The following is a 23,865-nucleotide window of genomic DNA, read 5'->3' as shown; positions in this document are numbered from 1 at the left end:
GAAATTATTGGGATGTCCACAGCTGGCTAAAAATAAGCTGAAAACGCATACATCAAATGAATTCTAAAACAAGCAGTCTACATACAGCTTTCTTAAGATGACTGTACTGCTTTTGTGTATATATATGTAACCCATAGAACAGAATCACAGAATACCCAGAGTTGGAAGAGACCCACAGGGATCATAAAGTCCAACTCCCAGCTCTGCCCAGAACAATTCCAGCTTACGCCATGTACCTGAGAACACTGTCCATGATGCTTCTTGAACTGTCGGGTTTGCTGCTGTGACCAGATCCCCACTGCTCCAGTGCCTAACAGTGCTCTGAATGAAGAAACTTTTGCTAATATCCACCCTAAACATTACTTGACATAGCTTCATGTCATTAAGATTATTGAAAATGTCTTACTTATCCTGCTTTCAAAAGGAAGAACCTCTTTCAATATTAGAATTATAGACAATCAAACTGAAGTCTGCCAATTCATATCCTCCTTAATTTCAAAACAATCTGGACCTCCTGGAGAAGCCTCTGACATGCATAACCAACTCCTACTATTTTCTGAAAGTTCAAGTATTTTCAGCATTACTTTAGAGCACAACATACACACCTTTACCATTATCACATGCTTAACTGACAGCATATACAGAACATCACTTTATCAAATCACTTTCATGACAGTTCTCTGCTCACAACTTCAATTTAATGCCTGACTTCCCTATAGTGTAGCAGCAGGACATAGATCATGATTCCTCAACTTTTACATAGAACTGTCAGCTTCCAGCAATAACCTATACGTCTTCTTCATAGATGAAGGCCCATCCCAGTGAGAAAACAGAAGCAAAATTTACTCAATGTCATTCCAGACTCAAATAAACGGCACCAATCTGTAACGGAACTCTATGCTACCATGATCCCTCTGTCTTTAAAGGGAACACTGCTGCTACAGGTGGGTTTCACATCCCAGGATTAACAACATTCTTCATGTAGCTGAAGGTAGTGCATGAATTGGTCACTTTCGAAGCTACTCATGATCTGCCAGATTTCCTAGCTTGCATGAATGCTCAGGTACACAGAGTAACTTAAATAACATCATCAAACAGAAAAATTTGAGGTCACTGAAGATGGAACATGCAGGAAACCATCACTATTACTCTTACACTTGAAATCTGGCCCCACTTGTCATGAGCTGCCACATTTTTTCTCACAAAATTCTCTAAGCATTTCAAACCTTCTTCACACAGGTATATCTAAAGTAAATGACTAAGCTCAGTACCAAACTAAACAGTAAAGTTAAGGTCGTGACATAAGCTCACAGAAAAATCTCTTACAGCTACAAACTGAGGTGGCTGTAGACAAAACTTCAAAAAGCCCTTGTTTCTGTGTTCCCCTCCTATCAAACGTGCAGGTTCTTAAAAATTTAATCTCCGAGTTCAGTGTATTTAAAATTATGCACTAAAAAAAGGTTAGACTAGCATACAAAATTAATGCCTTTGCTATGACTGAGCAGAAAAGATGCACAAAGGGGAACACAACATAAACAAAAACCAATACTCTTCCAGTTTACAGGACTCATGAATCAAAGACTGTGCAAAAAGAGGTGCCTCTACTGTCCCCATTTACTTCGAAATCCTTTACTGTTTCATTTGTCCTTTTCTAAAAGGAGACCACTAAAGGAGTTCAGCTGTTCTGCTGAAGATTTCAGGATTTCTACAGCTGGAAATTGGGGTACAGATTCTCTCTCTCCTAACACTGCATCAAAGGAAAAAAAAACAAGCCCAGACTGGAAACTAATGATTCAGTTACAGTACCTGCTATGATTTTACATTCACGTAATTCTGATGGCACCAACATGATTCTAAAATACTCAACATCGATGAACTGAGCATCAATAAGGCAGCGGTTATTTTAAAAGTACTTAAGGCACCATACACATAGTTAGAAATAGACACTTTTATGAATGCACTCACAGAATGCAGTTTCTTAAGCTGGCCAGAATGTAATAAACAAAAAAGACTGGAGAACCTTCAGTGAAATTTCCATATATGAGTTAACGCTACACCTCAGCTACATGCTTACTTCACATATTTTGAATTCATTAGGGCTTAGACAGTAACATATGGGTGCCTTTTTGTACATTCCTTACCAACTTTTTCCCTTGATAAGCTAAAACCAGCTGTTTCAGCAGCATGTGACCTCGGATATCGTAGCCTCCCAATGCCTGCAGTATGGATTTGGATGAGAAAGACATTTTTCTGTGCAGATATGGCTTGGCAGAGACATATGCTGGCAGTGCCCAAGGCAGTTCCACGGAAAGGATGTGATCCTTGAGCCTATCCAAAATGGGTAAATGAAAATTTACCACCACGTGGTGCTTTGTTAAATTAAGACACATCCTATTAGAGAATATCTTTGAAGTGTTCTGAAACATTTGAATGAACACTGGCTTATCTTCACCAGGTCTTCTACAGCATTTAGCAAACACTCACAGGTCATGCAAAAGGGGAAAGAAGAGGGAAAATTACATGTAATAATGAAATTTTAACAAATAAGCTTTTCTTAAACATCCTCAAAGCTAGGTCAGGAAAGCTAATACAACTGTGGATTTAAATAGATCAAAAGCACAGTTTAAACTATTTCAACAGTCTGCTCAAACACCAGGTAACAGAGTATGACAGTATCCAGAAATTATAATTACACATACAGACTTAATTCCACCTGCTGTGCAAGTTGTCAGTTACACCCTGATACATATACAAAGGGAAACAGTAATAACTGAATGAACAGCTGTACAGATTATAATTTTGGACTCTGGGTGCTTAATTCTTCTATCTGTAACTAGCAACACAAAATAAAATTAGAAATCAAGCTTTAAATTTAAATTGTGATCCACAAGAAAACAACTCCACATAGTGCATCACTGTCAGAAATCTAGTAGGACAAGCAAGCAGCTACTCCAGAACTAAGGTGAGGACAAGAATTCACCACCAAAGCAGGATCCTAGTCAGAAGAGGGAGTTAGGAATAATTCAGTAAAGCAACAGCACTCTCTCTCCTGCCTCAACACCAAATGCCAGAGACACTGGCATTTACAAAACTTTACCCGAGGGAAAAAGTGCATTTAACCCATACAAACTTGAACACACAGAAGACAAAAATCAAAACTAACATCCAAAACCTCAGCAGACCATAGTACTATCAGAATTTACATGAGAATAACAAACTCACTCAAAAAGTCAAACAATCCCCCTCCACAAACCCGTAATTCCCACAACCCTAGGGCTGTTATTAACTCTGGAAATGTCAGCAACACAGACAAATTTTTCTATTAGGTAATTAATTTCTCAGATCTAAGGGACTTGATTAAAAGTATCTCTGCTCAGGCTAATCTTTGCTAGGGCACTGCTTCAACTAATAAATTTTAACTTCCCAACATTTTAAAAATGCCTTATAATGTTGACATGGTGTCCTTCAAACAGGTGGCTTTGTTCCTTTTTTGAAACACTCTTAAAAACTGAAAACTCAGCCAACTATACTCATAGTCATTTTCCATAAGGATATGTTTTTTAAATTATCCACAAAGTCTCAACACCCCTTCCCCCCTAATTTCTATTTTTTAAGAGAATCTAGAGGCTAGGGATGTAGTGTGTTCTTTCTACTTTCCTTTCCAAAAATGCAAGGAAAACAAGTCTAGTTTCCCTTGGTTTGGTTGGAGGCCATCAAATCTAGGCTGCCTGTAAAGTTAGGCATGCTTTCTTTGTAAAATGTCACTGAACATGTTCAAAAAGCTTCAGTCTGCTATATTTTTTCACTTTTTATCTTGCTTAATTAAAGTTACCTCTGCTCTGCTTTACCAGCTGTCTCCTTTCAGTCTAGAATCTGAATTTCTAGTTAAAATAAAATGCAACACCCTCCTCAGAAACAGAAAACCACAGGACACACAAAGCAACACGTTTTTAAAAGTTCTTATAAAACTATAAACAAATCTACTTCACCTACTTGTTTATTCACAGTTATCAATTGACTTGATAGTCAAATCTGCATTACTGTGTTATTAACAGTGGTCTGTTGTCTGGTTCTCAAAATTACAGCATTGAGGATCTGTTTTGCTTAAAAACAGCATTTTGGAATAATATAGAGGATGTTTAGTATTACATAAGAAGATGCATTACACTCTGAAGGTTTTTTTTTTTAGATGTATATGCCTCATGACACTTTTTAGTTTCTTAGTTGTAGCAACAGACTTGGCAACAGCCACAATGTGTTTACCTCAGAAACCTGGCAGCTAAAGCAATTGTCAGAACACAGGATCAGCTGGTAACCTCCAGTACCACTGTCTGCACGTCAAAAAGGATTTTTACTAGTCCTTTATCTCCAAACAAAACCACTAGCTGAAGCCATGGTTTGAAGCAAGGCAGACTCTACTTGTAACAGAATTAATACCACTTAAGGCCCTTAGCAGTCACTTCCTTTAAAAGGGTTACTATATCCCTGGATCAAGTGCATATTTTACGACTTCCATAGACCCAGCAAGGTTGTTTTTCCTTCAGAAGACTCTTAGGGAGTATCACTTCTTGAACTGAAGGTTCCAGTTGAAATAAAGGAGATGCACTATTTTCGCTATTTGCTTCTTTGTAGGAACAGGATGGGAGAAAGATAAGATGAAAGGGAAGAAAAATAAGATTCCTTTTGGTGCATCAAAACAGTAATTAGTCATTTAAATATCCTGTGACTTGATGCCTGAATATTAAATCTCTTTGATTGCATTTTTCCCTAGGGAAAGTTATTTAGTCAAGAGGAAAACTCTTGGCTCCAAATATCTGTTCATTTAAAATTACATTTATGCAAAACTCAAACCAATGTTGGAATTCTATTTATAAAAAGTTATAAATGCTAATTCACGCTAGTTGAAGACACCTCTCCTCCAGAATCTTATGGACACTTTGCCATCTGTTTGTAATAAAAACATCTACCATTTTAGTAAGCATTAGGGAAAAGAATCCTCCAACTCAAGTCTTCAGCTACATAATACAAACTACCAACTTCCCAAAATCCTGCATGGCCTGACGTTTGGGAAACAGAACACAAGAGGGTATTAATTCTATGAGGTTTGCCACAACAGTCACAGAACTGGGCTCTCCATTGTCAACACTAATATAAACTGAAGAGAATGCTTTTTAGGGCAACAAGAGGGAAGGAAGGAAATTTATCAAGTTTGCAGAAACAATAAGGAACAAGAGCTTAATAGCAACTATTTTACGTAAGAAAGTCCAAAAAAGATTCAGAAGGACACCTGTGCTTACTGATGGCAAACAAATTTCTTTTGGGGGTGTGTGTCTGTGTGTGTACACACATATTCAAAACAAACGCAGGAGCAAACTGCAGCTGTGGGAAATGTCTACTTACTCCTAGAGCTAACCCTCAAAGCTAAATTTAGGAAACAAATGCATCACATTAACCACAAAAACAAGTCTTATAATTAATGTTTAAAATCTTTTCCTTGCCTATGACTACTTTTACTTAGCTAGGACGTATATGTCCGGATTTAAGGAGACTATACAGACAGCCCATGTAATTTTCTAGCCTGAAAACTTGTAACTGCCAGGCAAACAATAAAAGAGACAGCAACCTGACATTTCTACATAAGTAAATGCATGCATGCACTCTCACTCTCTTGAACTGAGAGACAAACTCAGCAAGCGTCATTGCAAACAACAAAACCTAAAATTTTGGTACAAGAGGAAATTAAAGACGCTTTCTCTCATATTCAGAATCTACAGGTATCAATTCAGAATATATCTACTGTGCCCAAAAGAAACAAGCATCCGAAGCACTGCTACCCACCACTTAAGCACTCCTCAGTCGATACCATGCTAAAGTTTTAAGCATCTTCACAAAAGGAAATACCACCAAAATAACCTGATAAAACTCAACCTACCAATTTGAAAAATAAAAACCAAAAAACCTACAATGACACTACACTTCACAATATACATTTTAGCAGATGTGTAAAGAAACCTGTGACTTGCAGAAGACTTGGAAATACCGAATTATGTTAAAATGGTAGGGAGTTATGTCAAAAAAAGCCTCAGGAGCGGTTACTCTATGGGCAACAATATGGGAAGTGCATTACTCTCTAGAAACTTTTATGTTAAAAGGCATTTCATGAAAATTCACTGAACCCATTAACTAATAGCAATAGTGCCACAAAGAAGAAACTCCATTTAAAGATGATGCCTGTCTTAAAACAAAAGTAACTCCAGCTTTGCTACATCTAGAGAACTACAAGCATAAACTTTACAGACTGTCACCTTCAAAGGAAAATGAAAGTCTAACAACTAGAAAAACTCAGGACAATGAAACTGCCACAGAATCACTGAATATTCCGAGATGGAAAGGCCCACAAGGATCGAGTCTAACTCTTTAAATGAATGGTCCATACAGGGATGGAACTCACAACCTTGGCGTTATCAGCATGCTGCTCTAACCAACCAAGCTAGTCACCTTTGTTCTTAGCACCAAATTTCAAAACTTGCTTACATAACTGTATTTCTACAGTACTTCCCTATTTGCAGTGCTTAATGCACAGATGGAGAAAACTGATTATACTACGGAAATAATTAAAGATTTACAACAGTGCAAATAACGCACTTCAGAGCAGAGTCTTCAACAGTAAGTTACCAAGTGTTTTACCTTCAGCAATAACAGCTACTGATTGTTCTACCTATCTTGGAAAGTGCTGAGTGAATGATTAAATGACCCTGAAGTTCAAAATGGTTTAAAGTTTCATCCTCCACTGAGACAGCAAAACCAAGCAGGAAGTGCTAGACTTTTAGCCTCCAACAGGGATTTCGTTACTCTGAGTAGCGTTTCAGAACCGACCTTCGCGGGGACCATCACAACTTTACTTACACCGCGCCTGTCTGAAGGCGCTTGCAGGGCCCTTAGATAAACCTAAACACGAACCCTTCCACTTCCTATCTCTGCCAGGGGAAAAGGAAAAGGCACGGGCCCCGCCGGGCCCCGCTCCCCTGAGGGCGGCCGGGCCCGCGCGCGCTCCCGCCGCTGCGCGCCCCCCGCGGCGCCGTCCGGCTCGGCAGCGCCCCCCGGCGGGGCAGCGCGCGCACGGCGCCGCCGCCGGGCCCCGTCTGCTCCTCGCGGCTGCCGCACCAGGCCCGGCCCAAGGACCGAGACACAAAATGGCGGCCGCCCCGCGGTGTCACGTGACCCCCTTTGTGCCTTTCGGGGTCCCGTGGAGGGGCCGCCGGCGGCTGCGGGGCACGAGCGGGGGGCGAAGGGGCCGTGAGGGAGCTCCGGAGGAGGGCGCGGTGAAGGACGGCCGGGCTCGGCGCCTTCCCGCCCCGGGTGTCCCCCCCCTCCCGGCGGGCGGGGAGAGTGGGGAGAAGATGGCGGCCATTTTGTGCTTGCGCAGAGGCGAAGGTGGGGGCCCGGGTGCGGGGGGGATGGTGGGACCCGGCCGAGGGGGGGGGGGGGGGTCTCACGTACCGACTCCTCTTCCTTCTCCATGCCCGTGGGCATCTGCGGCACGGCCCGGTTAATGGAGGCATATTCGGCCAAGTCAGGCAGGTCCTCGCAGCGGAAGACGGGCAGCGGCTTGGACGCGTCCAGCGCCCGGGCCCGGAACGACAGTTTGCTCATGTTAGGCGGCGATGGCGGCTCCGGCTGGGAAGGGGGGGGCGACAGCAAGCGCGCTCCGAGCTGAGAGCCGGACCCCGCCGAGCGATCTCATGGAGGGACCGGGGCTCCCCCGGCGGGGCGGGGCGCACTCCGACACGGGGCCCGGCGGCGCCCGCTGGCGCGGCTGGGCTGGGCGCTGGCTCCGCTCCTCCGCCGCTCCGGTTCCGCTCAATACGCCACGGCCAACATGGCGGACATTAAACCTCGACTGGCCGCCTCTTTCAGCCAACCCCAGCGCCACAGCCATTCCCACACTGCATCGCGCAGGGCGCGGGCACGGCGCCGCCCGGGGGGAGCGCGCGCGGCGCGGGCACGGCGGCGCGGGCTCGGGAGCGCGGGACGCTGCGAGCGGCCCGAGCGGGCTCGGCAGCGCGGGAAGGCTCGGAGCCGCCGCAGCCGGATCGGGGCACCGGGATCGGGGGCGCAGTCGGGAGCAAAGGGGGTTTTAATCAGCGTGTGCGGCACCGCTCCGCCCGCCGGCCTCCCAGCTGTGCCGCCGTGTCTCGCTCCGCTCCTACCGGGGTGAGGAAGTTGGGGCAGCCCCCAGACCCTCACCTCGGGGGAAACCTCTGGAGCCGCGCCTGACCGTGACAGCTTTGGAAACCTGGGCGAGAGGGGCGGGGAGGTGCTGGCCCCGACCTTTCCGGCCTCTCGGGGGCCGGACCGCGGGACAGCGGTGCCGTGCTCGGAATTCACCCCGACCCGGGAGGGCAGCGGTGCCGCTTGGCCGCGGCTGCAGCGGCGCCCCGCGAGTGGAGGGGTCCGACTGCGGGGCCGCCCCGGGAGCGCCGCTCTCCTCAGGGCCCGGCCGCGGCCCCGCAGCCACAGCCGGGCGCTGTCCTTCCCTGCGCCGCCGAACCGAGTTGGCGTCCGTGCTAAATACAGGGGAAACACGGGCACCTGCCCGGAAACGGTGAAGAACCTTAAAAACCAGGCACCTCCACAACGCCATTTCCAACCCATTTCTCTGAGGTTTTCAGAAACTTAGTCAAAGTGCAGCAAAGTGCACTTGTGAACACGTGAACTGGTTGAAGCCTTGCGTGGACTTAAGTTATTATCAGTGACCCGCTGAAGTGAGCTCACCCCAGGCAATGGGTAGAACCCACTTGAGCATGTCTGATTAGGGAAGCTCGTTTACATCTCAATGGGTCGATTAAATTGCTGCACTATTCGGCCCTAAGCTAGGGATCGGAAACGCGGGGTTAGCCGGGTCTCGGTGCTCTCTGCACAAGCCGCCCCAGGGCATCGCAGCGCGGCCGCGGGAGCGTCAAACTCCGCTCCGGCCAGGCCGGGGCCGCAGCCGCCCAGCCGAGAAACTCCGCCCTCTCATGTATGTCCTCGCACCAGGTTATATTTAATTCTAGCTCCGTAGTAAAATCCATCTTAGTGAAGTTACGCTTATTTGCATTTAAAGTGCGAGATAGTTCTGCGTTGACTGAATTTAAGTGTCCCTCCACTTTTAATGCAAAATACTGTTTTTACTGTCACACGAGAATCGGTAGGCAGAACTTTGTTCTTTATCACATACTACTCTTGGGAAACAGAACTTTCAGAAATACGGCATAGATACATATTAAAAAAATAGAAAAAGCTTAGTTTGCTTAACAATTTTAGAAATTATAATAGAAACAATAGCCATTTTTTAAATCGCACCACCTCTTTAAGAATAATAATACCACCACCGTCCTCAACCTTAAGCCACTGCTAGACACAAGATGAAATATTACTGTATGCAGTTGTTAACAGAAGATTCAAGCCAACTATTTGCACGACTATTTGGGAAACCAACACCCTCTAAGTTTCCCAAACTGCTTAAACTACAACTCATTTGGCCTCATAACTTCCCTGGGATGCTAAATTCTACCTGTACTGCAAATGGTTAAATGCAGTGGAAGACAGCTGCCAGGGAGAATGAGACTTTTTATTTTCTTTTTTTTTTTAAGGGAGGCTTGTTTGTTTGTTTTCAAGGAGAGTGGCATGAACTGAGGAGTATAATTGTATTCACTTGTGTTTCAGTAGTTACATCAGAATCAAATGTTTAAACATGCATATTGCTTTTTACTCTAATTCCAAAGCTTAAAACACACACTAGTTAGAAATATAATCCTAAAATAAATTGCCCATAAAACATCTACATCCTTTTCCACAAATACTGGATAATTTAGTTTATCGAATTAGCAGACAGATAAGGTGCTGAAAAAAAACCACCAAAAAATCACAATATGCCATCATGGATTAGCTTTGACTTAAAAAATTAAATTAAAATTAAACACCTGACAGCTGAGCAAAAAATAGGGGCATTAAATGTAACTCTCCACTTATACTGATGAAAGGAAAACAATACATAATGAACATAATGAAAAGCAAAGTATTGAAAATATCCTGAACTATACGGGAAGAATAATCAAATTCACGCTTATCCTTAATTGACCTTTGCATTTCTTACCCTACCACAGGCTTGAGAAAAGTGCAGAGCAAGCAGAATGGACAATAACGTTTGGATACAAAGAGGACAGTGCATTAGGAAAAAGTTTTGGTCTGAAACTCTTAGACTCATCAGCTTTTAATGTTTTGCCAATGAAAGAGGTTGTGTTTAAATATTTTGTAGCAGAAGATGATTAGCCCTCAAAATTAATTTGCTAATAAGATGGAAAGTGTGATAATTGAAAACAATGTGATATCAGCCCTCATATCTATTCTGTAAGAGATGGTGACAAGAAAAAGTATAGAACATAACCAGACTGATATTTCCATTTTATCGTCCTTTCAGTGAGAAAATGCAGGTATATTTTAATTTTTTTTCTATTTTGTAGCTTTTATCAAAATGCACACTTTACATCTGTAGACATCAGTGCTGCACTATGACAATAACTAATGCAGAATTGGTAGGTTTTGTATAGTGACCAAAATACTCTTTGCAAACTCTCAGTAAAAGATGAGTAAGTATAAATTAATTAGTTGAACCTAAGTGCTATATGTGTATTTTAAAAACTGAACTGTAAGGTAAAGTAGCTGAAATATAATGAAAAGGCATTTAGAATTGCTATCATTATTGTTTTTTAAACTCCTGAAATAATTTGGGGCATTTCTTTAAGGCTTTATCTTTTTATGATCTCAATTAAAAGAACAAGCTTAACTAAAATGAAAGCACTTTGTGTATCAGCTATACAGCTGGTAAATATAACAATTTCAAAATACATTCAAAAATACTAAATTCAGACTAAGCATTATGGGCAAAGATACAACTTGATCTGTGCACCTACAGACAGGGGTACGGGTCTCCTGTGCTCTCATCTAACTCGGGTTTGTGAAGTCTAAAAACATAACTTCCATTTTGGTTTGCAAGTCCTGTGTATTGCTTGACAAGTTTATACAAATTTTGGTATTTATCTTGTTTTATGGCTTAAAACCTCTCTGATTTCAAGAAAGACTTCCAGTCATTTATTTAAGCATTAGTTGTAGCCTTTTGCACATGGGTTTAATATTTCCTCCCATTCTAACAGCAATCATCACAAAAGTACTACACATTACATGCATATAGGTTAAACCATGTAGTTTTTGAAGCCTTTTGGCTTCAAGTATATGTATTTTAAGGCTATAAAATTCTAGGAGACAGTTGTTAAACTTAAACCAAAAAAGCTTTCTTAAACATTTTTGGTGGTTATTTTTTAAATTAGGCTTTGTTTGTATTTTGTATTACACTATACTATACACTGGCTTTTGTATCCATAAATATTTGCAATTTTTTTTTCACTCTGTGCCTACTTTACGCCCTGCTTCTAATAACTGCTCATTTATTTATACAGCAATTTTGTTGACCTGTTTTTTGTTTGTTTTTAGTGCTTTTTTTTAAATACTCAGAAGTTGAGTCCAGCATCCTCAAACGGATATGCCATGGAGCCGTATCCAAAAGAGAAGGAAAAGCCACTATCCAGAAATTCTCTTACTGAGAAGAGACAAAGCTAATAGGATAGCAACAAGAGCTATTGCTAGATTTCTACTTTTCCAGTGACAGCTAAACTCTTAGAGGTGGTGGAGGCAGTTGTCCATGGGAGGACTGTCAGGGTTTTGGTTAAACTGGGCAGAAACACCAATTTAGTGCAGTGGTTTTGGTTCGCCAATTTGATATTTCCTGGCCAATGCACCAATTATGTTATTAGGACTAAGAAGACTTCAAAATAAATTAATGACTTAGGATTATTATTTTACAGACTCGTAATTGTCCCAACATCACCTTGGCAGATAAGCAAGAAAATGGTAAAGTGGGCTCTATCTGAAAGCATAAAGGATTTGATGGAGTTTTTTCAGTACTGTCAGAAAAGAATCAGTTTTCTTTATACAGCTTGTTTTGGAGACTGAAGTTTTTATATGTCTAGGGAAAACACTTTATAGGGGAAGCAGTTATTCTATTAGATACAGTGGTGGTAACAAATTATGCTGAGACTCTTCTGTCTCGAAATACACCTTTCCCTGTTTAAGTTTTAATAGATTCAGAACAGGCATCCTAGGAATTGTAAGGGTTAAAAGTGACATGATTTTCTCCTTCATGTTTTCATTCTATAACACCTCTAAAATACTATGCTAGAAACACCTTGAATTCTTGATTAAGTCATCTTTACTAGCAAGTCATTTCACAAATTAATTTAGGATTAAGTAGTAAAAGGGAACAAAACAAAATCAAAAAATATCTGATTTTATGTTCTGGGTTTTGGGTTTTTTAAAATTTTTAATCTTTATCCAAAACATTCAGTGTTCTGACCTACAAAACAATAATGATACTAAAATCGCAGTTTGTTAGGTAAACACAATTTGAGCAGAGTGAACTGGTTACCACCTCTGATTTAGGCATGAACTTCTGCAAACATCAGATTATAACACATGAATAATCTCTGGGTCAAGTAAATTTAATCACATGATCCTGTATTATTTCTAGTAGAAGAGCTAGCAGAAGGGCAAAACCTTTATGCTTTTCTTGCAAAAAAACCCCGTAACACAAACAACAAAACCCCCAAGCAAACAAACAAAAAAGCAGGCAAAACTACAGCCAAATTAAAAAAAAACAAAACAACAGCCAACTAAATAAAAAAGCCCTGCCTTCTTCTGCCAACACAATTGTTAATTCATCAATCAAAGAGCTAAGGCTAACTTTGATATTGTGCATAGTATAAGGTGGAAGGCTAAAAAAGGAAAACAGTAGAGAAATTATAGCTGTACATGGTTCTGCACACTGTCCCAAATCCTTCAAGTAACCATTAAGCTAAAAACAACAACACAAAAAAACCCTACCACAAACACACACATGGCACCACTACATAAACCTCAATGGCCAGTGCTCACACTCCAACATGGGATAAAGGGATAAACTGAGGACAGACTATGTGCCTTTGCATGACCTCAGAAACTTCACTTCTAGCCTGGTAGTTGCCTGGCTCTATGTAAATGCAAATAAAATAGCAAATTCAGTTCAATAGTAAGACCTGAATGTCTTACAATAATACATGCTTTAACTTTTTAGATTTTTACCTTACTCTTCCAAGATAGAAATCCTGTCTTGAAAGTCAATTCATGAAAAATCATTTCAAGTGCTTCTGGGCTTCTGGTTAATATGATCAAGTATTTTCAGACTTCAGAATTACGTTGCTGATGTCAAATAATGTGGAGTTAAATTAATGTAGAGTTACTACATAAAGCCAAATGCTTTAATTTACAGTTCCTGAATCAGAATGAAAATAGGTTATCTGCTTCCCTCACACAGTTGAGGAAAACAGTGACTTACACCTAGATAGGAATTAGCGTGGCTTCAGAAATCTTTTGGTGCAGGAAAGTACATTTGCATCTTGGAATGAAGAGGCATATTCGAACATGTATGTTTAGATTTTTTTTTTTGTGTTAGAGGAATGTACCTACATACCTATAGCATGAGTGAATTCTGAATTCCCCATCAAATGAATATGAATGCGTTATTAAGTACCTTATAAAGGCTATACTATCTTTATGTAACATAAGCACATTTCTCCAAAGAAATGAAAAAATTACAAATAACTCAGCTTTTGGATTTCCAAAGCTTGTTATTAGCTTGCAAGAACACAAATATCCTTTCAATTTTAGAAGTGAATTTTTTACTCACTATAGTTTGATTTATACTAAATTAAGCATGAGTGAATGCTATAAAAATATTGCTTGTCTTCTGGGATACAAATAATCATGATAATATTTTTAACTGAATGCTTATATATACACTTAAGAAAGCATAAATTAATAACGCTGCATTAGTGGGAAAAAAGGCCTAATGAATTAAGTTTGACTGTAAATATCCAGCAGAGGAGGCTAGTTCTGAATATAAAACTGTTCAGATGAGACTGTTTTGAGATATCCTTATCTATATATCTTTAAATTACAGCAGATACTTAAAAATGTGAAACTGATAGGGTTAACCTGAAGAAAATGCAATTTCTGAGGTTTTTCAACATTTAGAGAATGCAAACAACTTGTGAGAAATGGGCAGATGTTGAGAGGGAAGTGTTTTGGTTTAGATGAAAACAAGAAGTTGCTGTGAGAAGAAAAATAGAGAAATCATGCTACATTATTTTCTCTGTCATTAATGTAGGTGGGGTATGGAAACCAGAAGTGCTGTGATATCATTGGCATTTTCTTCTCACCTCCCCTGGGAAATTCCCAAATCTGCTGTAAGGGCGACCTGAGAAACAGAGCCAAATGGAAAGTAGTTTTCTCCAATCATTCAGGTTACAAGCAGGTAAGACTTTAACCCCCTCATCCATCTCCAACAAAGACACTCTGTTTCCATTCTCTTATTGTGCAGTGTGTCAGTTTTATGGCTGTTCTGACATTCTGACCAACAGAACACAACAGACCCCTGTCATTAACACTGGGGTTAATGTGCACCAGCCTGCCACTGGTCATACGTGCCAAGTCTGCTGAGCTCTTGATTTATGAGCAACTCAAGAAGGGTGTTAGCATAAAGAGACACAACCTAATTAAAAAAAAAATCAAGGGGGAATGTGAAAGATGGGAAGAAAAACAGTTCCTCTCATTAAAGTAGTTCATCTGGAAGTCTGCTTGACTAGACCTTCCAGATCCCACAGATTCTCACAATACCCAATTTTTAACTTGGAAATTGATTCAGAGATGATGAAAGAAAGCAAAATACTTTCTTATGGAATCTTCATTCATTATGTTCTTATAGATGAATATGGGCTAAACAGAAAGTGTTTATGCAGAGTTATCAGATGTATGTTTTCCCTTCCTCTGTTATCCAACATGTTTTCTCCTTAAAAGATGCTGATTGCAGCACTTTTCTTGAATTGTGAATACACCATCACTTTGTCTAAAGACATCAACATGTTCTGTCTTGTGTGGATACCTTTAAGAGCATCAGAAATAACACAACTGCTCTACATTATAACCTTTTAAATTAAATTTAAATTTTCTTGAGGAAAAAACCTTTTAAATAAAACCAGTCCAAAACTATGCCATGTCTACCCCTGGCATTACAGATGAAAATCTGTCAGGCGAAAGGACCCTTTCAAGAAGTTATCCTTTTAGTCATGAGGTTATGGCAGCATCAAGATTCTTTAGTAAATAGAAAGGGATGCCCTGAAATCCCCAAATTTGAGTCACCTGATTTTTAAGTCTGTTTGAACAGACCTGGAAAGCTCACTCTTATTTGTGTTAATGAATATTCCAGGTGCACACTCATGTGAGGCCAAAGGTCTTGCTTCCATTTAGTCATTTTCTCAAGGCTCTGAAGGGGAGTGAGGATTAAGAGCTAACTTTTCATTACCTAAATCATGCATAGGTCAGTATCAGCAAACTCACAGGCAGAGGATATCTCTGATCAAGTGAGGACATTCATATCTGAACTAGTCACAGGAGGCAGATGGAGACCTGATCAGGATACTCAGTTAAATTTAAGATACAGTTCTTATCACAGCAGACATCCAAAATTTGGTTGTTTGTTTGCTTGTTGTTTTTGCTGTTGGAGTCCTTTTGTCATTTTTTAAAGCTGTGATTTACTTGATCTGTTTCTTTCCACTGAGGATTACAGGTTTAACAATACTCATCTAAAGGCAGGTGAAAGAAGTTCTGCATGAATGTATACAATACAGGGATTCTGATTCACTCAGAAGCCCAACTTACTGTAAATCCAGAGAAAAGAGAGTTAACACCACCTTACAGGCCCATTTCTCAGAGCTCTAACCCAGGGAAAAACCAGAATGGAGCCTGACAAAAGGAAGACTGCTCTGGGAGGAAAAAATCTGCTCACTGTCCCCTGGAATTCCTAATGTTACATTATTGAGTAAAATCCATGAGGCAGTCCTGGGAGCAGGGATGAGATTGAACCCCACCTTTTCTCTCTTCCTCTGGAAATCCCAATGCTCAATGCATTGTAAAATCTGACTTGTCCTTTTCCCATGCCCTAGCAAAAGTAATCCAAGTTCTGCTCAACAGAAGATGGCAAGTCAGCATTCCCCATTTCCAGTTATTTGCTCCAAGTTGGATTCCCATGGACTATGTTTAGAGCTCTTGCTATTTTTACTGGTGCTCAAAGCAATAGACGTTGAGCCTATAACTACAGTTTTCTGTTCTGTGTTGTTGGATGGCTCTGAGCAACCTTCCATTTACCATCCAGGAGGTCCAGAACAGCACCCCAACTCTCTGCACAAGAAGTGAAGACTAGGACTCACGTTATTTGGCAGTTCCCATCTCTCTGTTTTTTATATTGGGAGATAAGCAGAATAATTTTCAGCAAAAGTACTGAGTTTTTAAGCAGTGCAATACCTTCTGACCACCAATTTCAGGCTTTTGCTACTATTAGTAGAGAATTGATGAACAAACCTTCCTATTAAGTAAGTTTATAGTATTGATATTATCTTGCTCCTGAATAGTCCAGTGGTAACAAAATAAACTGGAAATGTGACTTAGTAAAGGGTCTAAAGAAGTCCACAGGACCTGAAGCTACAGATATGTGGTCACATCTGTCCAAGGCATATTTTGTTCCTCACGACAGCAACACAGGAATTATATTTCAAAGGACTGACATTCCCCCACCCTGTATATTTACTAAAGAATTTAAAATCTAGGATTGTCTCTTCACTGCAATGTGAAGAGTGTGTTATTTGCTAAGAGAGGAAAAATATGAAGAATGCTAAAATGTGGAAGGATATACTAGCTACAGCAGTTCTTCTGTCATATAGGAGTTAGAGAAGATAATTTCGTAACACTGAAAGGTCATGAAAATATCAGTCTAGAAGAGGTGGAGAGACCTAACTTTGTAGAAGATGAGTCTGAAGCAGGCGTGTAATATACTGTCCTTTATTCACAGCTGGGAAACAGATGATCCTTGAAGTAAGTTTTAAACTAATTATTCATTGCTACAAGTTGATGCTGACAGGTATGATGTGGGGAAGTACAGCTAGCAAAGTTACGAAATAAGAAACGTGAGAAAAAAATTATGTCGCAAGGTGTCCAACATAAAGATAGCCTCCCACCTTTGAAACCTTGTTGAATCAAGGACACAATGAATACTTTAGAAGCCTAAAAAGGTAACAGACAGGAGTCCCAGGCACCAAGGTATGTTATCAGCATAGGAAACTGGAGAGCACAACATATGAGAAAATGAAGCAGGGGGTATGGCTTTTGTTTGAACTGAGCCCAAACAACATTCTTGTACACCACCAACCCTCTTCTGAGGAGCTGTTTGCATGGTATTTTGGTTAACTTTGGAAGCTGATCGTATCTGCCTGGGATCTACGTGTCTTGCACTAACTACTATTGACATTTTTAGACAGCTATTTTTACTATGACTCTTACTTGAATACATAATACTAGTAATATTATAAGAAGAATCTAATGAAGGCACAAAGAACATTTTGGTCAGTCAGGTTGAATTAAGCTCTTGGAGGAGATTGGTTAATAGTATGATGCTATACTTCAAATAGTTTTAAACCAAGAGACTCAAATATCTTTCAAAGGTGTCTGGACTCTATATAGACTCTCTAGGTAAAAGGGAAACTGTATTAGGAGAAAAATGCGTTTGTGTTGGCACCTTAGAAATTTAGGTATATGTAGGGGAGAAAAATAAGAAACCCACCAAAAAAAACCCCAAAAAAACAAAAAAAAAAACAACCCCCCAAAAAAAAACTCACAAAAAAACCACCAAAGTGTGCATTAAGTCCTGGAATTCCGCATACTGGTGGAAGGAGCAGGAGGGGAAAACACAATAAAGAACAAAGATTGAGCCACCCCACAGAAATTACTCTTCCAGTCTTCCAGGCATTTCTGCAGAAGATAGAAGATGCAGGAGGTAAATGAGTTGCTATGTAGCTTTGAGAGGATGCTAAATCTTAAACATTTTTTACTCCTTTTATTGGCAACACAATGGCTCGAAAAGGAAGGAGGAAGTGTGAAAACCACTGAACTGCAAAAGATCAGCACTTCACTCTTCTCACCTTATGATTTGATAGGAGTAAAAACAGACACTTTCATCAGATGCAGCTTCAAAGTTGCAAAACCACAACCAAAGTTAAAGAGTAACCTCAGTTTAATGGGAGAGAGGGGAGCAAGTGTGAAGAAAGTTTCCTTTCAGATTCCATGTTCTTGCTGACTTCACTGAGCATGAACTGACTCTGAGCAGCAACATCACGGCAATCAGTTTGTTCATGTCCTGCATGCATAGGCTGCAGCCACAAGAAATCATCACCTTCATGGTGCAGGATGGTAAGAAGAGCATTAAAATACCTTCAGTAAGCACCTCAGTTTATCATTTGCTCAGTACTGTTGTTCATAGATAAGCTCACTGAACATTGGTCTAAATGGTGTCAAAAAATAAAAGTTGAATGAGAATTAAAGAATCCAGTGATTCTCTAAGATTGATAATTATTGTAATAATTCAACAACTGGCACTATGTCTATTGGCACAAACTGCCCAAAATGCCAACCTTATGTCCTAGTGATCAGGTCTCAGAAATGAAAATGGAGGATGGCCAAAATCCACACTTTCTAAGAGGGTCTTGATATTTGTCTTCAAGATCTAAGAGTTGTAACAGGACACCAAAGATGTCAATGGTCATACTGCACTGTCATAGGCCACCAGGTCTCTGCCCCAGCCAAGAATCCATAAAAGCAGATCTTGTCTGACAGAGTAGAGATGATAAAAGCTGGCTGCTCTCTTGGATATGTGTTTGTTACTGGCAGAAGGTTGCAAGATATATTTTACCTAAGACAGAAGCAAAATTTACCTTCCTTTAGAAAAGGATCACGAATAAGAGGCCATTACAGAGATCTACTGAAATTGCATATCAGTTTCCATAAAACTAATTAACTTAATAAGCAAACTCTTTGAAACAAAATCTAAATGCATTTTTGAAGATTTAAACATTCACAAGAAGTTTGGAGACTGTTTCGAACTGCCTGTTCAAATTTGTCAAATTTATTATTTGAAAATACTGAAGACATTGAAATGTAAAATAGATGCAAAGACCTCTAAAATTATCAGCTTTTATCACTCCAAAATACCAGGCACATCGATTCCTTAAAAATATGTTAAATTTAATGTCAAATTTGTTCCTGAACCTGTTGAGTTTCCAATAGATGCTCTGATCATGGGCTTGACTATGTCCTCCCACCCATCTTAGAACATTAATCACTTCTGTTTTCTTACACCTAATATGGATGTTAGCAGAAAGCCTTCTAATCCTTTTGCACTTAGAACCGAGGTGATCTGTAGGTTGCAACAAAACAAAACAACACACATTAACATATATCTATTTATAAAGACATGTAAAATGCATGCTCCACTTAGCAACAGGAAAGAAAAAACCCACCGATCTCAGGTGAATCCTCTTACAATCTGAAGGACTATGTTAGGTTTTCCCTTCTTTTCAACCCCACCTTCATACACAACCCAAACTCCTACAGACCTCATCAGGAGATTTGCATATGCAAGCATGCAAGGGGAGCAAGGGGGACCTTAGGGGGACCTCTTGATTACCAGCCGTGGATGGAGCCTTTAACTTCACAACAAGCAAACAATGGACTAGTTGCACAATAAGTGTGTGCCACAGCCTTCCATATTGGCTGCAAAAAATCATTTAAAAACCTTCCATCTGCAGCCACTGTAAAATCATTTTGGGGGTGGGACCTAAAATCTCATCACTGAGGAAAACTGGACTCTAGCTACAGGATTGAAAAAAAAAAATAAAAATTGAGGATTTGCTTCATTACACAAACCAGCGAAAGGGTGAGGTCATGCCTCTGCCGGGCCATAGTTCATGCGACACTACAATTTTCTAGAGATACAATTTCATCATCATTCTAACTAATTTGCGGTTACTTTTGATACAGAGAAAAGGAAAAGATACAATAGATCAACCCGTGCCCCACCTTTCTCCCCCCGGCCCCCTCCCCCTTTAGAGCCAGGGACACGAATTGTTTCGGAGCCCCACAGCGCCACCAGCACAGAGCAATGCAAAACAAAAAAGATCTCCCACCGGGTGAAAAAAAAAAAGGGAAAAAAAAAAAAAAAAGGAGCGCCTAGAAAAATGCCAAAAATTACAAAATGTCTCCCAAATGTACCTTCTTGGAAGAAAAAGATCAAATAAATCACTCAACCAACCACCCCCCCCGAAAAAAAAAGAACAAACAACCCAACACCAAGACATCTAAGTGAAGTGTGGGGAAATAAGAACCTTTATATAACTAATGCTTTAAGCTAATTATCACAAAAGCTGGAATTTGTAAATAAAAAGGCCACTGTTTAGTAAGAAATATAACTTAATATAAACCCTCTTATGTTCATCTCCACCTTCACCATACCAAGGGCAGTTTTCCCCCTTACTTTAGACCAAAGTAATCCATCAAGAGCCATCACAAATGGCATTGTAAACTCTTTTAGCTACCATCAGACCATCCAGCAGCAACATAATATGCTTCTTTATACACTAGAGCTGCTTTATATTTTTATAGACAGTCACATATTTGGTCCTGGATCCGTTTATTACTCGGTAAAGAATTCCCCCCTGCCCCCCCGCCCCAACAAAAAGCCAGAACCAAAAAAACCCCAAGTCCATCTGGAAAATATTTGAGTTCTTATACTCCTAAATTGAAGTTAAATTGTTTCTAATCTTCGCGTGTATAAAATTTTAAAGAGGAAACAAAACTGACTTCAGTAATTGTCGCTATTAAGGAGACACCGTTGGGTGGGATTCACATGAGATCAAAGCTATGAAAAATACAAGACTACGTTTTGTTCATCAACACAACGAAAATCCTCCACAGCACTAATACACACCAAAAACCCGCAGAAGAGAATATTTTTTGTTAAAGCCACAAACTTACCTTTGAAGAAGGCAGCCCTTGCAAAAGGGCTGTAACAATATGGACTGCATACTCGCTCTCCTACAACCAGCCACCTCCATGCTGCAAAGGGCTTCCCGAACATCCTTAAAATATTTCGCAAATGCAGAAAGTGAGACTTTTCTTTTCTTTCTTTCTTTCTTTTTTTTTTTTTTTTTCCTTTTCCCCTCCTCTCTCTCTCTCTCTCTCTCTCTCTCTCTCTCTCTTCTTTCCTCCCCCTCCCCGTCACCCCGCTAGGATCGCCGGGCGAGGAAGGAGGCGGCTTCCCGAGGGTCGGCGGGCGATGCCGGCGGGCGGCCGCAGCCGGGGCGGGGGACCCGGTGCCGCCGGGGTCACAACTTTGCCGGGGCCGGCGTTGGCTCTCGATGGGCTCCACGGGCAGCGGCGCCCCCGCCCGCCTCCCCGCTCCCCCCGCCGCCGCCGCCGCCGCCTGGAAAAATGCAGTGTGCCATTTTACACCCGCCTCTGGAGCACACAGGACCAAAGTCTAGCGCTGGTTTTCGGTGACACTGCAAAACTACGGCTCGCCCCGCGCAACCCCACGCCTCATCCTCCCCTCGGAGAGAGCGGCTGCCTCTTGAGAATTAATAAAGAAAGACAGTTGGAGAAAATAATTCCAAGACTTGGCCGTTTTCCCTCCGTCCCTCCCCCAGCCCCCGCCCCCACTCCGAACCCCGCAGCAAGTTTGTGCCGCCCGGCGCATCCCTCGGCCTCCCCCCGCGGCACCCCCGCACCCCCGCCCCGCCGGCTCCGGCAGCCTCGCAGCATCCGAAAGAGCCAGTCATGCCTGAAACAAAATCCTTGATTCCTGGAAAGTAGGGAGGCTTGAATCCCAGCAAATACTCCATTTACTTACAATTAGAAATACCTACCTTATGAAAGGGCTAAATTAACACTAAATTCAACAGATACATCCGTTACGGCAGGAATAGTTTTTCCATAAATACTGTTTTAAAAACCCCTCCTTATACTGACTGACAGAATTCTACCATGCTGCCCACAAACAAAATGGCTGTGGCACCGAGTTTTTTGGTTCCTCCCACTGTGCCTCCCCCTGGCCTCCAGGAAGTGGTAGAAATCCAAAATAAAATCCGCACGAAAAGTACAATACATCAGCCAAACTCCGCACGGCACCGCCAGACAACATCGGGAGGGAAGCACATTCACCAACATTGTAGTTTCTCGAGGATTTTTATTGTTTTTAAAAGGGCATCAATCACTGGGAATTTACATCACTGTGTAATTTGAACTTCCTGCTTTACATATTTATAAGGTCTTTCACCTATCTTGGCAGGCTTTCAAATTAAGTGGGTTGGGAAATTTGATGCTGTGGCTCTAGTTTGTGAGCTGAGTCAGGTAGTGCCTGCTGGAGCTGGGCTCTGAAAAGACGGGCAAATTCTGACACCTTCCCTGTTCAGTGCGAGATAAAATAATCCCCCTAACATACCACAGTCTCGTAAGTGAGCATGTAGGCACCGAGAGGCCCCTGGAATGAAGATTTTTAGCGGAAACTGAAATTTAGGCCTCTTGCACATAAATACACACTTTGTAATATTTATAATTTTGCATTTGTGGTTAACAGCAGTCTGCCTGGATCATGACCTCTGTGGAAATAATCTTGGATTTTTTCTTATTATGACCCCGTTTACTATTGCAGCCTTTAACTTCCGTGACATTCACCTTAAAATGAAAATAAAGAGGAAAATATAGAACATTTCTATTAGGGATTATGATAAAAATGTCACTACGTGATCCTCTATCCGAGCCACCAATCTTGCCAGGCAGTAGCACAGCTCCTCTTGCACGCTGCCTCGTGGGCTCCGTAGGGGCTGATTCATTTCCCGTGAGAATCCTTTTCCTGCCTTTAGGAGGAGTTACAATGGAGACAGGCTGTCAGACCTGCCGAGCCTGATCCAGCCCTATATTAAAAGACTTGAATTAATATTCTCACCTACTGCTATTCTAAACCTTTGTCAGAGGCATTGAAAAAACAGTGGAATCGGTGATGTTTTTCCTGAGCCACCTCATATTTCTAAGTCTTAGATTAAAAAAAAAAAACAAAAAATCTGCAAATAACTTGGAGCAAATTTTCCATTGTTATAATTTGCTTGTATTATTGTGTTATCTAACAGCCTTAATCCTGAACTGTGATTATAACGTTATATTGTATAGGAATATAGGGCAAAAAGATAATTCCTCCCCTGAAGAACTCAAAAGTATAAGACAAAAGACAGCAGATGGCTATGGGCAGATGAGGGAAACAATGAGACTGTATTGATCAGCAGGGAAGGCACAGTTTGCAATACACCATCAGTGGAACCCTTGTTTCTGTGTATACTTCATGGTGAAGAAGACATAAGGTGGGATTTGCTGAAGAAAATTAATCAGGCTTTGTGGCTGTTGAAAGAAAACTCCAGCAAGAAGGACAGCATGGAAGAAACATGAAGATGTTTGAAAAAGCAGCAGGTGAACTACAGAAACCTAATCAAATTGGCATTAATCTTTGTATAATGACAGAAAATAGGTAAGGAGGAAATAGGCTATTGAAAGCATTGAAAATACAGACACAAAGTTTAGGTTTGAGAGAAAAGAGGCAAAGAAAGGATCCAAAAGGCATGGTAGAAAAATAATGAACCAGGCCTGCTAGCAGTAAACAAGCCTTAGGAAAAAAAATAGACAGTAGTTCACATTGTATGGGCCTGAAGAGGTGTAGCACAATTTTTTAGGAAAAAAAGTGTTGTTGCTAACTATGAGTTAGAGGACTCTGTGTTGATTGTCTGCACCTTCCTCCTAGTTTGT

The 23,865-nt window shown here is 41.0% G+C and overlaps 1 protein-coding gene and 1 long non-coding RNA gene across 8 annotated transcripts in view; one reads left to right on the top strand and one right to left on the bottom strand.

The window, feature by feature from the left end:
• Window positions 1–22,166, bottom strand: part of EPC1 (enhancer of polycomb 1) — a 64,491-nt gene extending 42,325 nt beyond the window's left edge. For 4 of the 6 annotated variants that reach the window (XM_014880372.2, XM_088159707.1, XM_014880375.2 and 1 more), the window contains exon 1: window positions 7,501–7,653. In XM_014880372.2, the coding sequence (XP_014735858.1) occupies window positions 7,501–7,653 (153 nt within the window). Of the gene's footprint in view, window positions 1–7,500; window positions 7,654–21,048; window positions 21,240–21,938 lie in introns of those variants that run through there. The other 2 variants (XM_014880378.2, XM_088159721.1) reach the window with 2 other exon arrangements.
• LOC148225082 (uncharacterized) lies at window positions 7,463–18,563 on the top strand. 2 transcript variants are annotated; one of them, XR_015801521.1, is made up of 3 exons: window positions 7,463–7,577; window positions 14,300–14,446; window positions 18,104–18,563. It is a non-coding gene; the product is annotated as an uncharacterized LOC148225082 (long non-coding RNA). The 2 variants fall into 2 exon arrangements; XR_015801518.1 differs by having other exon boundaries at window positions 14,300–18,563.
• Window positions 22,167–23,865: the final 1,699 nt, after the last annotated feature.

The sequence above is a fragment of the Sturnus vulgaris genome, chromosome 1 (genome assembly GCF_052056855.1).
Source record: "Sturnus vulgaris isolate bStuVul1 chromosome 1, bStuVul1.hap1, whole genome shotgun sequence".
NCBI lineage: Eukaryota > Metazoa > Chordata > Aves > Passeriformes > Sturnidae > Sturnus > Sturnus vulgaris.
The sequence above is the reverse complement of the archived record's forward strand: the minus strand, read 5'-3'. Positions and strand labels throughout refer to the sequence as shown.